At 33.2% G+C, this 18403-nt stretch overlaps 1 protein-coding gene across 1 annotated transcript in view; it reads left to right on the top strand.

Annotated features, from left to right (window-relative positions):
• The first annotated feature begins 17143 nt into the window (after window positions 1-17143).
• LOC110032563 (probable LRR receptor-like serine/threonine-protein kinase At4g36180) overlaps window positions 17144-18403 on the top strand; it is a 2770-nt gene continuing 1510 nt past the window's right edge. Inside the window, exon 1 of the mRNA XM_020736231.1 lies at window positions 17144-18391. Within this exon, the coding sequence (XP_020591890.1) occupies window positions 17173-18391 (1219 nt within the window). The 5' untranslated portion in view covers window positions 17144-17172. The remainder of the gene's footprint in view (window positions 18392-18403) is intronic.

The raw sequence follows: 18403 nt of genomic DNA, 5'->3' as shown, positions 1-18403 counted from the left end.
GTAATGAATTATCATCTTAGGATTGTATGATAATTCAACAAACTCAGATAAAAAAAATAACAACTAGATATATTAGAAGTTCTTGTGTGAAAAATTCAGAATGTGAAAAAATCACAGTGTCTGACTCAATCAAAATAATCCAATATGAATTGATGATTACGTGCACTGGTTCTTATCCTACAGACGAGACAGAACTGCAGAGTTTCTCAAGATACAATATATATTGCATAGTTGTCTGGGGTGATTGTAGTTGTTAAAAGTTCCTGGGACGCTAGTATCCTATCTTTAAGATGCGTTGCTACCCGGTGTTTAGGACACGTGCAGCTCCTCCAGATGCTTCTCTATTCCAGAACGTACGCTAAAATTTACAACATTTGTTGGGAGATTCGTACATGTTCCATGAAATTTTTTCTTGTTCATATGCAAATTATGTCCCTAATAAACCAACAAAGAATTTAGATAAAATAAAACACAAATAATACTCCAATAACTCAAAATTGAAGATTTCTTTTTCTTATACATTAAAGACGAATTATTATTAACTTTTTTGTATATGGAGCCCGTATGTGCAATCAAAAATTTTTCATATTTTATTTTATTTTATTGCAATATTTAATGCTTCTTTGAATGGTATTGCAATATATATATATATATAGATATAGATATATATATATAAGACATAATAAAAGAAAATTACAATTTCTAAAGAATAAATTGCTAAATTAACAACAACATAAAAATTTCTAAGAGAAACTTTGCTAGATATCCATAAGTAAATCCTACAGAGTCTGGCTACATAAGATAAGAAATACTTACAGACTGGTTACAGACTCCTTGAACGTGCTTAACTTAAAGTGAAGGAAGAGGGGCATGAGAGGGATGTGAAATGAAGAGAGGGATGTTGTGGATGGATGAGAGGAGCAACGGATGGATGAGAAGAGTGAAGAATGCCCTCTTATTTATGCTCGTATTTTCTGTCCGGACACCTGACGTACCTCTACATGCGGTGTAGGTTATTCATGTGTTATTTTTCAGGTTATTTCTGGGTTATTTTTAATTATCCCGAAATAACCTAGAAATAACCCAAAAATAAAGATGACGTGTTATTTCTGTGTTATTTCCGGATTATGGAAAATAATCCAGAAATAACCTAAAAATAACTTAGTAATACCCTGCGCCACACGTAGAGCTACGTCAGGAGTCCGCACAGAAAAATTTTTGTTTATTTATAACCATAAAAGATGGAGTTTGGAAAAGTAAAAAGTTAGAGGCCCTTAAATCATGCTTTTGAAAAATATGGATAATACTTCTAAAGTAGTTCTAAGTCATCATTTCTAGAAAAAGAATATTCCTTTGACGAAAAATAGATGAATTTCTGGCCACGGTAAAAAGTAAATTTATGGTCCCAGTAAAAAGTGAATAGTAAAAATTTTTAACATTTTTAAATAATTCACATATTATGGTTCCATCATCCATGGATTGATTTTTTTTATACTTGATTTCATTCTTTTTATTTTATTTTCTTTTTTTGTATTTTCTTTTCATGATTTTTATCTTTTTCTTCTATTTTTTCTAATTAAAAAGTATTTTTCAATATTAAGATTTATTTTTTCTAATTCAAATTCGATTCTTTCTAATTTTTAAGATACATTTATATCTTCTTTCGATTTTATGAAATTTCTATGATCAAGATTATGATGTTTCTTTATATATATATATATATATATATAATTTTTTTTTTTTTTTGCCACGTCCATATTTTCTAAACCTAAAAAGGCTTGTCAAGTTGCCAAGCTATCAAACTGTCAAGCTATCAAGTTGTCGAGGCTAACGAGTTGCCAAGATGTCATGCTGCCAAGCTGTCAAGCTACTAAGCTGTCAAGTTGCCAGATTAAAGAGCTATCAAACTCATCCGCCTAGCTAAGTTGTCGAGCTGACGAGCTGCGGAGATGTCATGTCACCAACCTAATGAGCTATCAAGCTCATCTTACACTCTGTCGAGTTTAACTACATGATATGACATAAAGCTGTTTGAAATAACATAAAACTGTAAGTAAATGTGTAAATATGTAAATATGTAATAATTGTTAGGTGGAACATAAATAGCCCAAAATATAAAAATGCTGATCATGTGCGATGGCAAAAAAGTCTAATTATTCTAAAATAAGAATTGTACTAAATAACAAAAAAAATTTATTGAGCAATTGCGTGGACGGCGAGCAAGTGATACCAAAGCCATTATTAGGTAGTGATTAAATAATTTCAACATCTTTTGGCTTTTAAAGCTAATATTACATTTGTGGAAGATTTACATACATACCATTCGATTCCTATGTAATTTCATATATTACGACTTACTTTTTTAGGAAAAGGAATTAAGTGGCAAGTATGTAAATGCCCCTATAATGGTGAAAAAAATACCGATCAAAATAATTAATATTAATTTATTTAATGTAAATAATCTTGAAAGACTAATTATAATATGGCTGATAAATTCACAAGATATGGAATTCAATAAAATGGCTTCCATTTATTTTATTTCGATATTATTTAATGTTTTCAGTTGCTTTTACTAAATTTTGCTACTTACACTTCATATTATAAAGTTTAGTGGGCCACTTAAAATATTTGTGATTATTGTCATTGTTGGGTCCCAAGTCCCAAAAATGAAAAGTAGAGGCTTGCGATAGATAGTCGACATCTAGCGTAAAATTTGTCGAAAAGTTATGTTAAGAATTTTTTTATCATTGTGTAAATGCTAGTGTCTTCTGGAAGCAACATGTTGTATAGCATGAATACACTGAAAAGTATGTTAGGGCAACTACACCGACCCCGGGAGCAGTGTCGAAGGGTTCCCACATTAGTTTATAAAACTAATATTAAAATAGTATCTTGGAATATAGCTACTCTCACTAATAAATTAATAGAATTAGTTGTTATTATGAAACAGAAATATATATATATATATATATATATATATATATATCCAAGAAACTAAATGGGTTTGAGAAAAGGTTAAGGAGATTAATAATTTTGATTTTAAATTTCGGTATTTAGGCAAGAGTCGCAATAGAAATGATGCAGGTTTCATTATAGAAAAGAGTTTGAAAGATATTGTTGTACAAATTAATAGAATTAGAGATAGAATTATAGCACTTACGATTATTGTTGATACTAAAATTTTTAATATTATAAGTGCTTATGCACCTCAAGTAGATTTAGATATATATTCTAAAGATAAATTCTTGAATGAATTAAAAAACTTAATACAAACGATGCCTCTTAAAGAAAAAATTTTTATTGAAGGAGATTTTACTGAACATTCGTAGAATGATAGAATACTTTAAAAATATTCATGGTAGCTATGATTTTGGAGTGATTAATAAAGAAAGAAAAGTCAAATTAAATTTTGCTTTAACGTATGATTTTGTTATTGTTAATATTTTATTCTAGAAAATATATGAGCATATTATTACTTATAAGAATGGATCTAATAAAACACAAATTGATTATTTTCTTATGAGAAGAAAGATCATCGATAATGTAAAGATTGTACTATGATATACTCAAAAGCCAAGGATACATAATCACATGTTTCTGGGGAGAAACACGTTCATTGTTGTAGTTATTTGTATATTTAGATACATAAGCATTGTTTAGGCTAAAGTGTTAGGAGAGCTCTTCCAAGACTTTCATGTTCAATTTACTAAGCTTAAGAGATATTTTTTGTTAAAAATATTATTTTGAAAATGTTCTTGATTTGAGTTTGAGAATATTTATAAGTGAAAAAAGGGTTCATTTTGATTTTGAAAGTTTCTTAAAGGGGTTCTTCATATTTTAAAGAGAGTTTTGATTTTTTATTGAAGGCCATATGGATTTCTAATAAAAAGACCCAAATTTACACATAAACATCAAGAAATTCCAAAAATTTCACATATAACACCTAGGACCTTCCGGTTTTGGCATGAGAGACATGGAAACATGCTCAATTTCAAGGGTCAACATAGAAAACTAACATGCAATCATGCAATTGAATCAAAGTACACTATGAATTCAAAAAAAAAAAAAAAAAGTCGGTTTTAATAAAACAAGTGTATAAGCATGTGAAAAAAAAAAAAAAAAAGTCGATTTTAATAAAACAAGTGTATAAGCATGTGAAATATTTGATGTTGAGCCATAGGAGTACTCACATATGCCATTAACATCAAAAACCCTAAGATCTATACATAAAACATGGCTTGGCATTTTGGTTTTAACAAAATAGACAAGGATAAATGGAATTCACGTATAGAAACAACGATGTTTGTTTTCAAAAATAACGACTCAATGGAAAATTTCTTATGTGAGCCCACTTTTCATGCATGAAAACCTAAGGTTCATATTTTTTTACATAAGAATAATGTATGATGACCACTAAACTAGTTTGCATACTCCTCATCTATGATTATGAAGATAATTTTTCCCTTCTTTTGTTCTTTTGGGAGCTTGAGCAAGCTCAAATTACTCTACCAAGGTGAATTTATTCACGCATTAGTCACACCAGCGTATGTGATCTAAGATAGTTAGGAAGAAAAGTATGAAGTAGATAATGGTAGTGGGATTAAGTACTGAAGTCAAGTTTATATCCTAAAAAATAAAATATCCCAATATTTTATTAATTATTCTGGTACTCTAGAAAGAAATAACATATATAATCTTTTTTGAATAAAAACATACATTTTGCACTCATAAGAATAGCAAGAACAAACAAAAAGAAGAAAAAAATGTTACATGTTAACAGAAAAACACACATTCATAAAAAGGGAAAATTTTATCTCAAGCTCTCAAGATGTTTGGCTCTTATAAATAGTAGGGACTATTCTAGAACTTTATATGCATATGTGAAAGGATTCCTTGTGTATTGCATAACAAGGGTTTTCTTTTCGTTATATGCAATGAACTGTGGGATCTACACTATTATAGGTCAGTTATGACCTCTGCAAAAATCTCAAAAGGGTTGTGTCATCATAAGTGATTGTTAAGCACAAATCATCATCAACATTAGCAGGCTTCCATTCTTCGAACAGCCTTTTCAGCCATTTTGGGGTTCTCTTCAAATTTTCATCAATTAGCTCTAGCTGCTGAAGAGAATCTAGTTTCTCCACACAGTTCAGTGATGGGCATGCTTCCACAATAAGTTCGTATGGTGCATGGAGATTAGACACCCTCTCTATATCTCCATTTCTTCCACATTGGGGAGATTTTTTAATGCTTGGCTTTGAACGTCTACTGTGGAAATGTTCTTAATCTTGCAAGATTAGTGCACTATATCAAAATCTATCTAAGATTAAGAACCTTTCCATAGTATACAAACTTACTGTGGAAGCATGTCCATCACTGAACTGTGTGGAGAAACTAGATTCTCTTTAGCTGTTGGAGCTGAATGATGAAAATATGAAGGAAATCCCAAACGACATATATATAATCCACAACCATGACAAGCTTCTCGCCATTTTTATTTGCTCTGCCGAATAAGAAGAGGAGAGTGATAAAGGCAAAGGATTTGCTATTTAATAACTATTAGACCACTTGTGGATCCCATTAATAGAATTATGTAATCACTTCTTATTCTCAAATCAAATTACTGTAATCTTAAACTTAATTCAATTAAAATAAGTCTCTATCAGAATTATTAAAAAAAAGGCACATTTCCATACATACAGCATTATTAAAAAAAGGCACATCTCCATACATAGCACACAATTCTCTTCTCTTAATTGAGTTGGGCCCAGCACAGAATTATTATCTCTTAATTGAGTTGGGCCAGAGGAGATTGAGAGGCCCGCTCCATGATCCCTGCTCAATTAATTAAGAGAGAAACCTGCCCATTTGACCGAAGGCATGTGCTTGCAATGACTCATAGCTAATGGGGGGTGGTAGATTTTAATGCATCCCACATGCAAGCACAAAAATGGCAACATTTACTTATGGCGGTTTTAAAACTTATTGTAAAATTAAATTTTATTTATATCATATATGTGTTTATAATTGAGGGGGTTATAAAGTTGCACATATAGTATGGTTATAGCGGTTGTTATTTTTTGCTATAATTGTTATGAAATATGAAGTGATTAAAATGATAATTACACATGTTATGTATTAGTCGTCATTTGAGTATTCTCCTCTTGAAATCCTAACTCTGCTTCTTTCTGTAAACATCTGCTTATTATCTACGCGTGATTAGTCATAGAAACAGAGGTGGTTGTAGAGGAGCTCAACATCATCCTTAAATTTAAAGTAAAATCTTTTATATTTATGCATAATTAAATTGAGAATATTATCACCTAAAGTTAAATAAATAATTACAATGTAATATCATTGATATATGTTGAGGTTAGTGATTAATCATATTTTTTTTTTAATATTAGACATTTATCCTCTATTAAATAATTCAAAGAAAAGAAATGATTTTTATTTTGTTTTTATAAGAACAATAATTTGAGAAATTATTGTCGATATTGGCATTGGCCTTCCCTTGTGCTGCCCTTTTCCTTATTGATCCTTGCCTTGTATGTAATATTTGTAATCTTTGTTTTGTGTTCTCTCTCATTGCTCTAATATTTTAATCTCCAATATTTTTCAATCATTTAAAAAAAATGACATCTTGGTTTTGCATTACTACATCACTAGGTGTGTAAACGAGTCGAACACGAGCGAGCCAAGCTCAGCTCGTATTCGCCTCGTTTATATTTCGAACACAAAAAGTGTTTTCATGTTTGGCTCCTTTATATTTCAAACACAAAGTGTGTTCGAGTTCGGCATGTTTGCTTAACAAGCCGAACACAAGCTGTTCAAGAACAAAGTGTTAGGTATGACTCATATACCATATGAGGGACAGATGCTGGAGCCGAACGGAGTGAGCCAGTGGAAAGGAGCAGAATAATCTGTCCAATCGGGGAAGTTTCATTACGTGGGTTGGGGGTGTGGGAGCATTGTCCCTACGGGATGGTACAGGGGTAATTATGTAATTATATATTATACTCCAAGGTTATATATATGCATGTTTGTAACCCTATGTATGAATTATGAATATTTTGTACTTCTTTTCTGAATTGAAGGAAACCCACCGCTTTGTCACGAGGACGTAGGCATCTTTGTCGAACCTCCTTAAATCTCTGTGTGTTCTTCTGAATTTGTGTCAATTCATGTTTTTCTTCATCCTAATTTCTCAACAAATGGTATCAGAGCAAGGTTCTAGGGCAGAAGAAAAAATTATGCGCAGGGACGAAGAAGTTCGACAGCTAGGGTTCGACGACGAAAGCTTCAGAGTTTTTCTGACTTCGGTGAATTCGGTCCAGGCAAGGGTTTGCGGCATACCATGTTCGAGGGCGGTTAGAGTTCGCAGAGGAGCAGTTCGCTAATTTTCGGGAGGAACCCTCGGGAGAAAGGTTTCGTGAATCTTGGCATTCCTCCGTTTGCGACCAGGGAGTTCGACGAAGAAGGGTTCGACTAGGGCTTCGGCGCGGGAACAACAAGAAAATTGCAACTTTTGGCGCGAGCAGAAAGTTCGACGAACTAAAGGAGGAGTTCGCGATGATTTGCAGCACCAGGAGTTAGCGAATTGCAGGAGGTGTTCGCACAGGTTCAGATCGTGACAGAAGAATCTGTTTGCAACTTCCCATCCTTCTTCTGCAGTTCGGGAAGGCATGAAGAAATTTCGGCTTCCGCGAAGGATTACTGAAGCTGAGGAATTTGCAGAATAGTTCATTGCAGGATTAATTTCAAATGGCAATGTCTGGTGCAAAATTCGAGGTGGTGAAGTTTGTTGGAACTTGTAACTTCGGATTGTGACAAATAAGGGTGAAAGATTTGTTGGCACAGCAAAGAATCTTAAAGGCTTTGCGAGCAATTAAATAGATGTCATGGAGAATGAAGATTGGGAAGAATAGCAACAAGGAGCGGCTGTAACCATACAGTTATGTCTGACAGATGAAGCTATGTATCACATGATGAATCTAAAATCTCCAAATGAGGTATGGAAGAATTTGGAAACAGTTTATGTCCATATCTCGGATGAATAAATTGTATCTGAAGCAAAAGCTGTATGGGCTGAAGATGCAAGAAGACTCTGATCTGGCACAACACGTGAATGACTTCAATCAAATAATCACATATTTGTTACGACTTGATGTGAGTATTAAGGATGATGATTGAGCAATAATTTTGTTGTATTCACTGCCTTCTTCCTATAAACACTTGGTGACTACTCTTAGATATGGAAAAGAATCTATCAAAATTGATGAGATCACTGCAGCATTGCTGGCCCATAACCAACATAAGCAAAATACAACGGAAAGCTCTCATGACGACAGTTTATATGTGAAGGTTAATCAAGATCACGGAAGAAAGAAAGAGAAAGAGGGTTCTGGAAGGTGAAATTTCAGATCAAAATCTAAAGACAAAAGGTCGATTCATTGCTACAAGTGCAAGGAGCCGGGTCACATGAGGAGAGATTGTCCAAAGCTCAAGAAGTAGACTGAGGAGAAACGTGATGCATCACTGAAGTCTGTAAATTTGGTGCAGAATGACAATTCAGTTGCAATGATGGTGATATGATTTCAGTTTCATCAACTCAGCTCATGGATGCATGAATTCTTGACTTGATTCAGAATGCTCTTATATGCTCTTATCACATAACACATAATAGGGAGTGGTTTACTTCATATAGGTTAACGAATTCTGGCTCAGTCTATTTAGGAGATGATAGATGCTGTAATATTGTTGGTATTAGTGAAGTTAGAATCAAGATGTATGATCACACTGTTAGAACATTATGTGATGTCAGACATATTCAGATTTGAAGAAGAATTTGATTTTCACGGGCACTTTACATAGAAATGGTTTTATTCCTAAGACAGATGAGTATAGGGAAACCATCATAATTGTTAAGGGTGCATTGAATGTGATGAAAGGAAAGTTAACTGCAAGTAATATCTACAAACTTTTGGGAAGTAAAGGTGTAGGTGAAGTTCATTCTGTTGAGTTAGATGATGATAATACAAAGCTATGTCACATGCGTCTTAGTCATCTTAGTGAATGTGGGATGGCGGAGTTGAATTTAAGAAATCTGTTGCATGGTGTTAAAAGCTGCAAGCTCGATTTTTGTAAATTATGTGTTCTTGGAAAACAAATTAGAGTCATTTTTATGACTGGAAAACACAAAACTGAATGAATTTTTTATCTAGAGCAACATCCAGTAGCAACTGAGATAGTTGAAACTTTAGAACCAACACCTGGTGATTCCATTCCAGATGATCTGCAGAATTATAATCTAGCCAGAGATAGACTGAGATGCACAAATATAGAGCCTCCTATCATATTGGGATATGAAGACTTAGTCTCACGTGCACTTCTCATCAGCAGCGATGATCTGATCACCTTTCAAGGAGCTATCACTAGCCAAGAGAAAGAGAAATGGATGGGTGTAATGTTTGGGGAGATGGAGTTTTTACAGAAAAACCACACATGAGAGCTAGTTTAGCTTTCTGACGGAAAGAAGGCTATTGGGTGCAAGTGGGTGTACAAAAGGAAACTAGCAGTATCAGAAAAAGAATGGTAAAAGTTAAAGGCTCGACTGGCAGCAAAGTGATTTTCATAGCAAAAGGGGGTATATTATGATGAAATATTTTCTCATGTGGTCAGACATATTTCAATCAGGGCAGTGTTTGCATTAGTAACTATTTGGGATTTGCATTTGGAGCAGATGGATGTTAAAACTGCTTTCTTGCATGGTGATTTGGAGGAGCAAATTTACATGGAGCAGCCACTCAACCTGGACAGGAGCATCTGGTTTGCAGATTAAAGACAATCGTTGTTTGGGTTAAAACAATCTTCAAGACAATACCAAGACAATATTACAAGTGGTTCGACTCCTACATGATTCAAATTGGCTACAAGAGATATGTGTATGATTGTTGTGTTTATGTGAAGAGCCTTGATGATTGTTCTTTTATTTTTCTGCTATTGTATGTTGATGATATACTGATTACTGCAAAGAATATGAATGATGTATGTGGTTTGAAAGCTTTATTGAGCCAGAAATTTGACATGAAAGACTTGGGTCCCACAAAGAAGATTCTTGGAATGGAGATTCCTCGAGATAGAGGCTCGAGACAATTATGTTTATCTCAACGAGGGTATGTTGAGAAAATGTTGAACAAGTTTGAGATGAGCAAAGCAAATCCTGTGAACACTCCAGAGCCAGAAATTTGACATGAAAGACTTGGGTCCCACAAAGAAGATTCTTGGAATGGAGATTCCTCGAGATAGAGGCTCGAGACAATTATGTTTATCTCAACGAGGGTATGTTGAGAAAATGTTGAACAAGTTTGAGATGAGCAAAGCAAATCCTGTGAACACTCCATTGGCAAATCATTTTAAGCTTTCTTAAGAACAGTGTCGTAAAACAGATACAGAAATCAAAGACATGACAAATGTTTCATATGTCAGTGCAGTTGGTTTCTTGATGTATGTAATGGTGTGTACTTGCTCTGATTTGTCTCATGTTGTTAGTCAAGTCTGCAAATACATGTCTAAACCAGGAAGACGACATTATGAAGCAGTCAAATAGATTTTCAGGTATTCGAAGGGTACTGTAAGACATGAAATTATTTTTGGCAGTGAGCAGAATGATCCTTCAGTTGTGGGGTACGTTGATTCAAACTATGCAGGTGATTTGAATGACATAAGGTCTACAACTTGGTAGGTGGAGGGCTTTGGTGGAGGGCTTATATGTTGGAAATCAACAATTCAATCTATTGTGACATTATCTATAACTGAAGCTGAGTACATGGCAGTAGCTGAAGCTGCGAAAGAAGCCTTATGGGTTGTCGGGCTAGTAAAAGAACAGGGTGTTGAGCAAGTTGGTGTTCCGTTGCATTGCGATAGTCAAAGTGTTATTTATCTGGCTAAGAACCAGGTGTACCATGTGAGAACCAAGCATATTAATGTAAAGTATCACAAGATCAGAGAATTGATTGCTTCTGATGAGATACTGTTGCAGAAGGTTCTTACTATTGAAAATGTTGGAAGAACCAGGTGTACCATGTGAGAACCAAGCATATTAATGTAAAGTATCACAAGATCAGAGAATTGATTGCTTCTGATGAGATACTGTTGCAGAAGGTTCTTACTATTGAAAATGTTGGGGATATGTTGACCAAGCCAGTTACTATCAACAAGTTCTTGCATTGCTTGGACTTGTTGAATGTATAGTTGCTAGATAGCAAGGTAGCCCAACCCACTTCAGTGTGTAAGAAACTCCATGATGTATTTCTCTTAAGGGGCTGAATATTTGCGAAGGTGGAGATTTGTTAGAGATGACTCATATACCATATGAGGTACAAATGCTAGAGCGGAAAGGAGTGAGCTAGTGGAGTAGAGCGGAAGAATTTGTCCAATCGGGGGAGTTTCGTTACGTGGGTTGGGGGTGCGAGGGCATTGTTCCCGCGGTACGGTACAGGGGTAATTATGTAATTACATATTGTACTCCAGGGTTATATATATGTCTGTTTTGTCCTCCTTTTCTGAATTGAAAGAAATCCGCCGCTCTGCTGCCGAGGACGTAGGCAGTTTTGCCGAACCTCGTTAAATCTTTATGTTTAACCACTGACGACTGTCGTCAACCACTAACGACTATCTTCGATCACCGACGACCGTTGTTCACCACCACTGTCCGTCATCGACCACCACCAACTAGATGCCACCAGTAAACATTTTAACTTAGAAAATCTAGTAATAACCACTAACGACTATCTTCGATCACCGACGACCGTCGTTGACCACCACTGACCGTCATCGACCACCACCAACTAGATGCCACCAGTCAACATTTTAACTTAGAAAATCTAGTAATTATTTCTCGTCTGTGGGACAAGGGGTCTTTCCAATCGTCAATCTATAGTGAATTTTTACAATTGGGTCAGGCGTTGTGGTTTTTTCTTTTTACGAGGTTTCCACGTAAAAATCCTGATGTTACTACCGTTGTGTGTTGATATCTCGTGCAACACTGAAACGATAATCCATTAGTCTACCACGGTAAATTTTCTAGTAAGCATCATATCTTTTTATAAAATTTAAAAGTTGTGAACGGCTAATTTATGCAAGGTTGAAGGATTGATCATCAACAACATTTCCATAAATTTTTTTCATTACTGAAAAAGCACACTCAATAAAGTATATATCCAAAAAAGATTTAGAGTCATATAACTCTACCATCATTATCATAATAAATTTTGGGGTTGTGTCAAGAAGATATATCATTAATTAGATCAACTCATATTAAATTTTCGTTGTTTTTTTATATATTAATTTCTCTTTAATTTTATTTATTTCACAATAGGAATGACATATCAGGTTCAAGGGTTAGATTCGGGTCTAACCAAACAAAATTTGTGATATGCGAAGCTTAGAAGGTTTGGATTTCTCGATGAACTATTTTTCAGGGATTATTCCATAAAGTATTGTGAATCTCAATAAATTGAGTTATCTCAACTTATTCTACAATTAATTGTCTTGTAGAATTCTAACTGGGACCTTTAAAGAATCAAGTTACCATGAAAATTTCAAGCTCTGTGGAATACGTCTTCTTAAGCCTTATGATATCATGATAGAATATATCACTTACTTTCAGTTGTTTGATATCATGATAGATAGTATTTATGCATCTATTATTGTGAAAGTGAATTGGTGGTTTAAATGATAAATAACATAATGCGAAGATGATCATTTATGTATTTTAGTTCTTCCATAAGTATTGTGTGATTCCAGTGTATGTTATAAACTGTTGTAATTAGATTTTGATAACAACACATTAACATATTTATCATGCAAATTTATAAAATGCTGGTAAAAAGATTCTTAGTAAAGTATTTTTATTCTAATCCGCTGTATATTTGAATATTCATTGGGTTGCTTCATCATGCAAATTATCTTATTGAATAAATTATATGCAATCCATCAATAGAAGACACCAAATTAACTTCTTCTTTTTATTATTTGTTAATCTCAGTTTTACTGCAAAATTAATTTTTATAAGCACACTTGTAAGCTAATTAGTTTTCATAGGCTATGATTAAATAAATACTTCAAATCTAAGTCAGGTGGGATAAAAATATTAATGCAGACCACACAATTGCTAAGTATTTGCATATATAGCACTTAAATAAAAAATTTACATGTATACCGTTTAGATCTTTAAAATCACATATCACAAGAAAAATATCACTGTTATTATCTTATTAAAAGTTAAAATACATATTAGACTAATGCAATTTATAACAAATTATAACATATTAGACCAAAATTAATACACATATATGACGGGTGTGAAGCGAGCAAAAATACTAAAATTTAAAGTCTGTACTCCTTCAGAATAATTTTCGATCATGATACTATTTGAGAGAGCTATAATATTGAAGAACTCTAGAGCTCTATCGAATATTAGATGTTGATGATTAGTACTTACAATAATCATTATCTCTCATCAACAGTCCTCTGATTATCATTATTTGAACATCATTTTGTGATCGTCATCATTAGAATGTCACCATCCAACCACTAGCATCCATCCAATCAATGTTCTTCAACTATCATTGCTTGGCTATCTCCACGAGACAACCGTCACCTCACTGTCATTATTTATCGATCATATTGATGTCTATTGATCGTCTGTTATCTCTTAACCATCATCATCAACATTCACTAGTTCTCCAATATTTTCTTCTTTAGTTGAGCTCGTGTTTTATATATATTTTGTAATCACATCTTCTTATATTAACAGAAAAAGAGTATAATTTTATTATTTTGCTTATAAAGTAAATTATATCGATTGGCCATAATTATTGTTTCGCATTTTTAATCTTTTCATTTAAATTTTTGGTATTTTTATGTGCTTCTATCTAGTATTTGGACTTACGACATTTTCAACAAAAATTGTGACGCACGTTCAAACTTTATTATTGTTGCTTTCATTTATAATTTAATTAACTATATATTTAGCTTGTGTATTGTATGAGTGAAGCCTAATAATCGATTGGGACTCAAAATTAATGCAGTAAGTCGGTCAATGCGGTAAGTTCAGTCAACTATGATGATTATGGCTCATGTCTAATTTACACATAATATATCAAATCAATAATTGCAAGAGAAATTTACATATGTATCCCACAACTTTTATGAATTTATATATCTAACACTTGCAACATTATATTTACGTTTAAATCACTTTGGTGCTATATATTTATGCATACAAACATGCATCCTATCATTTTTAAGAAGTTAGTAAGAATCTTATCTTTAATATAATGTTAAATATTAAAGTTTAGGTGTTATATATGTAAATAAATAAGAGTATGTAAATGCCTCTTTTTTTCCATACTGCTGATAGGCTTATTTTAATTGAATTGAAATTAAGATTATATTATTTAGGACTTTAGGGCCATAAAACATATTTATACTCTTTTATTATATATTAAAGTAGCTAAAGGAAATAATCATATCAAGCAACATGTTTTCTTGTAATTTTCTACTAAAATATAATACTTGAGGACGCTGTCACGTCGGCCGACAAACTTGGACGCCTACTAAGATTTGGGCGTGGTCACCCCCATATTGTGATGAAATTATGTTGTAGCTTCTGTTTGACCGGGTGGTTACGCCGAAACGTCTACATATAGTCGAGCAAAGTAGTCAGCAGGAAATTCGTCTATTGGGGCCTTGGACTTGAGGTCCGAACACGAAGCGGGGTACTCTAATTGAGAGTCTGTGCCAAGGGAATGTTCATATCAGCAGGATACAATCTTGTGTCATGGGAACGAACATCAATCTTGAGGATACCATAAGCAATGCCGACTAGGCAAAAGTCAACTCGGAGCCCGGCTATGATAGTGTAAGACCCAACTATAGTGTCGTGTCACTCGCCAAGGTTGTCCCATATATGTTGCATCAAAAATGGATGTCAAAAATCCTATACTTCTAATTCAAGGGCTCGATCTTTCGATTTCCGCAAATTTTATCAACATTCACGGTGTAGATTTATATGTTTCATTAATGATCGGTATAAAATGAGTAGTTCATGAAGTCAAAGGCATACTCTCTCGTGTGAACATTATAGATTTTTCCAGTAATAATCTCTCTAGTGAAGTTCCTATTGTATTAATGATCCTTCTTGGATTGATAAGCTTGAATATATCAAGAAACCAATTCACGGGACAAATACCAAACAATATTGGTATTTTGCAAAGCTTAGAAACTTTGGTTCTCTCGAGGAACCATCTCTAAGGAGATATTTCAGAGAGCATTGTGAAGGCCAGTAAATTGAGTTAACTTTATCCTGCAATCAAATGTCTGGTAGAATTCTGGGTGGCGAGCCAACTTAATACCTTTAATGCATCAAGTTACTATGGAAATCCCCGACTATGCAGAATATCACTTCATAAGACGTGTAAAGGTGATAAACTAAAGGCTATGATTATATAAATACTTCAAATCTAAGTCTGGTAGGATACAAATATTAATGCAGACCACACACTTAACAAAGTATTTGCAAAAATAGCATTTAAATAATAAAATTTTCATGTATACCGCTCAAATGCTTAACATCAAATAAAAAATAGCACTCTTACTATCTTATTAAATGTTAACTAAACATTTTTGTTGTATAAATTTATGAAACCAAAAACGTTATAAATACTATTATGAAAGATTGGGCGTTAATTATTATTATATTATTATTCCCCAACATTTTCTTATTTGGTTACGTGAGATACTGAGCTTGTGTTATATATTTATTTTGTAATTTCATCTTCAATTTTGTAATTTCATTTTCATATATTAACAGAAAAAGAGTATAATTTTATTATTTTGCTTATATAGCAGGTTTTATCACCTGGCCATAATTTTTATTTTCCTTTTTCAACCTTTTTATTTGCAATTGTGACATTTTCAAAAAAAATTATGACGTACGTAAGACATTATTATTGTTGCTTTCATTTATAATTTATTTAGATATATATTTAGCTTGCGTATTGTATTAGTGAAGCCGAATGATGGATTGGGACTCAATTAATGCAGTAAGTCGCTCAATGCCATAAATTATGGGTCATGTCTCATTTATACATGAATCAATAATTTCAAGGGAAATTTACATATGCACCACACAATTCTTATGAATTTATATATCTAACACTTTCAATTTGATATTTACATTTAAAGCATTTCTGGTGCTATATATTTATACAAAAAAATATGCATTTGATCAGTTTTAAAATCTCAGTAAGAATGATATTTTTAATGTGATGTTAAATATTAAAATTTAGGTGTTAGATATGCAAGCACATGAGAATTGTGCGGTATATATGTAAATGCCCTTTTTTTAAATTATTGTGTATAAAGACTTATTTTGATTGAATTGAAATTAAAATTAAAAATTCATCTAATCAAGCATTATGTTCTCTTGCAATTTTTTACTGAAATATCATAACAATTATTTATCTCATTAATGATTTTAATGCTCAAGATCCACCTCAAGCGATGTTCGGTGGGTTGAACTATAAATAATGTACAACTAAATTAAAAAAAAGGAAGATTTACATACATTCCACTCAATTTCAAAGTATTTGCATATCTTAACACCTGAACTTCAATTCTTACACAGATGCCATCTTACCCATGCATGAAAAGCTGTATTTCACCATTTAAAAGTTAAAATGATGATATTTTTTTATGTAATATGAAACTTTTGGATGGTTTAAATGTTAAAAAGCAAAATATATGTGTTAGAGATGTAAATAGATAGAAATTGGGTGGAATGTATGTAAATGACCCCAAAAAGAAAACAAAAATCAACATTTAACGTCTGGCTGAACTTTAACATAACATAACTACTTATAGGAAAGAGTAATGCTCTGCCATTAATCATACAGATATTTATATTGAAAGATTAGTTGACAATTCTTGCAGCATTTAACGTCAAAGTCCACAGCTTTGTCGAGAAGTCTTACAAATTAAACTAAATAAACTTCTTACTAGATAATTATGTAGAAAAAGATTATACTAAAAGTATAGGGGAGAATTTTGAAAAAAATCTTCCAACCAATGTGCTATAAATAGGGATAGAGCAAGGGAGCCAGAACTATGCGAACTATCATGGAAAGATTTGAGTTTACTCTACTGCTAATCTTTACTCTATCTTTTTATTGCTTGAGAGCAGAAAGCGAAGGTGGCTTAGCTATTCGCAAGGTGAGCCAACGTTGCAGTGCTGAGGAAAGAGATGCCCTTCTTGATTTTAAGCAAAGTCTATCTGATCCTCACCTCTTTCTCTCGGCTTGGAATATAGACGAGGATTGTTGCACGTGGAAGGGAGTGAGTTGTAGTAATAAAACCAAACATGTCATCAGACTTGATTTTTCTGCTTTTTATGGCCTTGAGAATGACTTTGTTTATGCTGCGTCATTACATCCATCTTTGTTTCGCTTACGACACTTGCAATATTTGTGCTTGGGAACCATTTTCTTCATTCAAGCGAGGATCCCAGATTCTATTGGTTTCCTCACTAAATTGATCTACCTTGATCTCTCCACTTCCGGGCTCGTCGGGGAAATTCCACCTCATATTGGAAACTTGACAAAACTTAGATACCTTGATCTTAGTGAAAATTTTCTAGTTGCTTATAACCTCTTATGGATGCCCCACCTCTTCTCTTTACAATTCCTTGATATGTCGGTTGTGAATCTAACATTCGCTACTAATTGGTTACATGAGATTAGTGTGCTTCCAGCCCTCTCCAATTTGTATTTGCAATCATGCAACTTACAAACACTTCCGAATTTACTTCCATATTCCAATTTTTCATCAACTATTGAAACATTTGGTCTTGACGAAAACCACCTCAATGGAAGTTTGCCAAACTGGTTAGGACAATGCAAAAGATTAAAGACATTATACCTCGAATCAAACTTTTTTACTGGAATTATCTCATTTGCCTCTTCAAATTTATTATGTAATCTAAATTTTTTGTACCTTAGCTATAATAATTTTACAAAATTAAGTGATGGTGTAACTGCTTTAAAATGCAAAGAATATAAATTGACAATAATGGATATCTCTAATAACCAACTGAGCGGAAGCATACCAGAATGGGTTGGAGATATGCAAAATTTAGCACACCTTAATTTTGGAAATAATCTGTTTGATGGACCTATTCCACATAGTCTTGGACAACTGACTAACTTAGTTCATTTAGATCTTTGTTCCAATAATTTGCATGGTAGTCTCTCTGAATTTCATTTTGCAAATCTATCACAATTGAAATACCAAGATCTTTCGGATAATCAATTGAATTTTAACATGATTAGTCCTAATTGGA

This window comes from Phalaenopsis equestris, unplaced genomic scaffold, assembly GCF_001263595.1.
Source record: "Phalaenopsis equestris unplaced genomic scaffold, ASM126359v1 Scaffold000973, whole genome shotgun sequence".
Lineage (NCBI taxonomy): Eukaryota > Viridiplantae > Streptophyta > Magnoliopsida > Asparagales > Orchidaceae > Phalaenopsis > Phalaenopsis equestris.
Note: the sequence above shows the minus strand (reverse complement) of the source record. Positions and strands in the feature narration are given on the sequence as shown.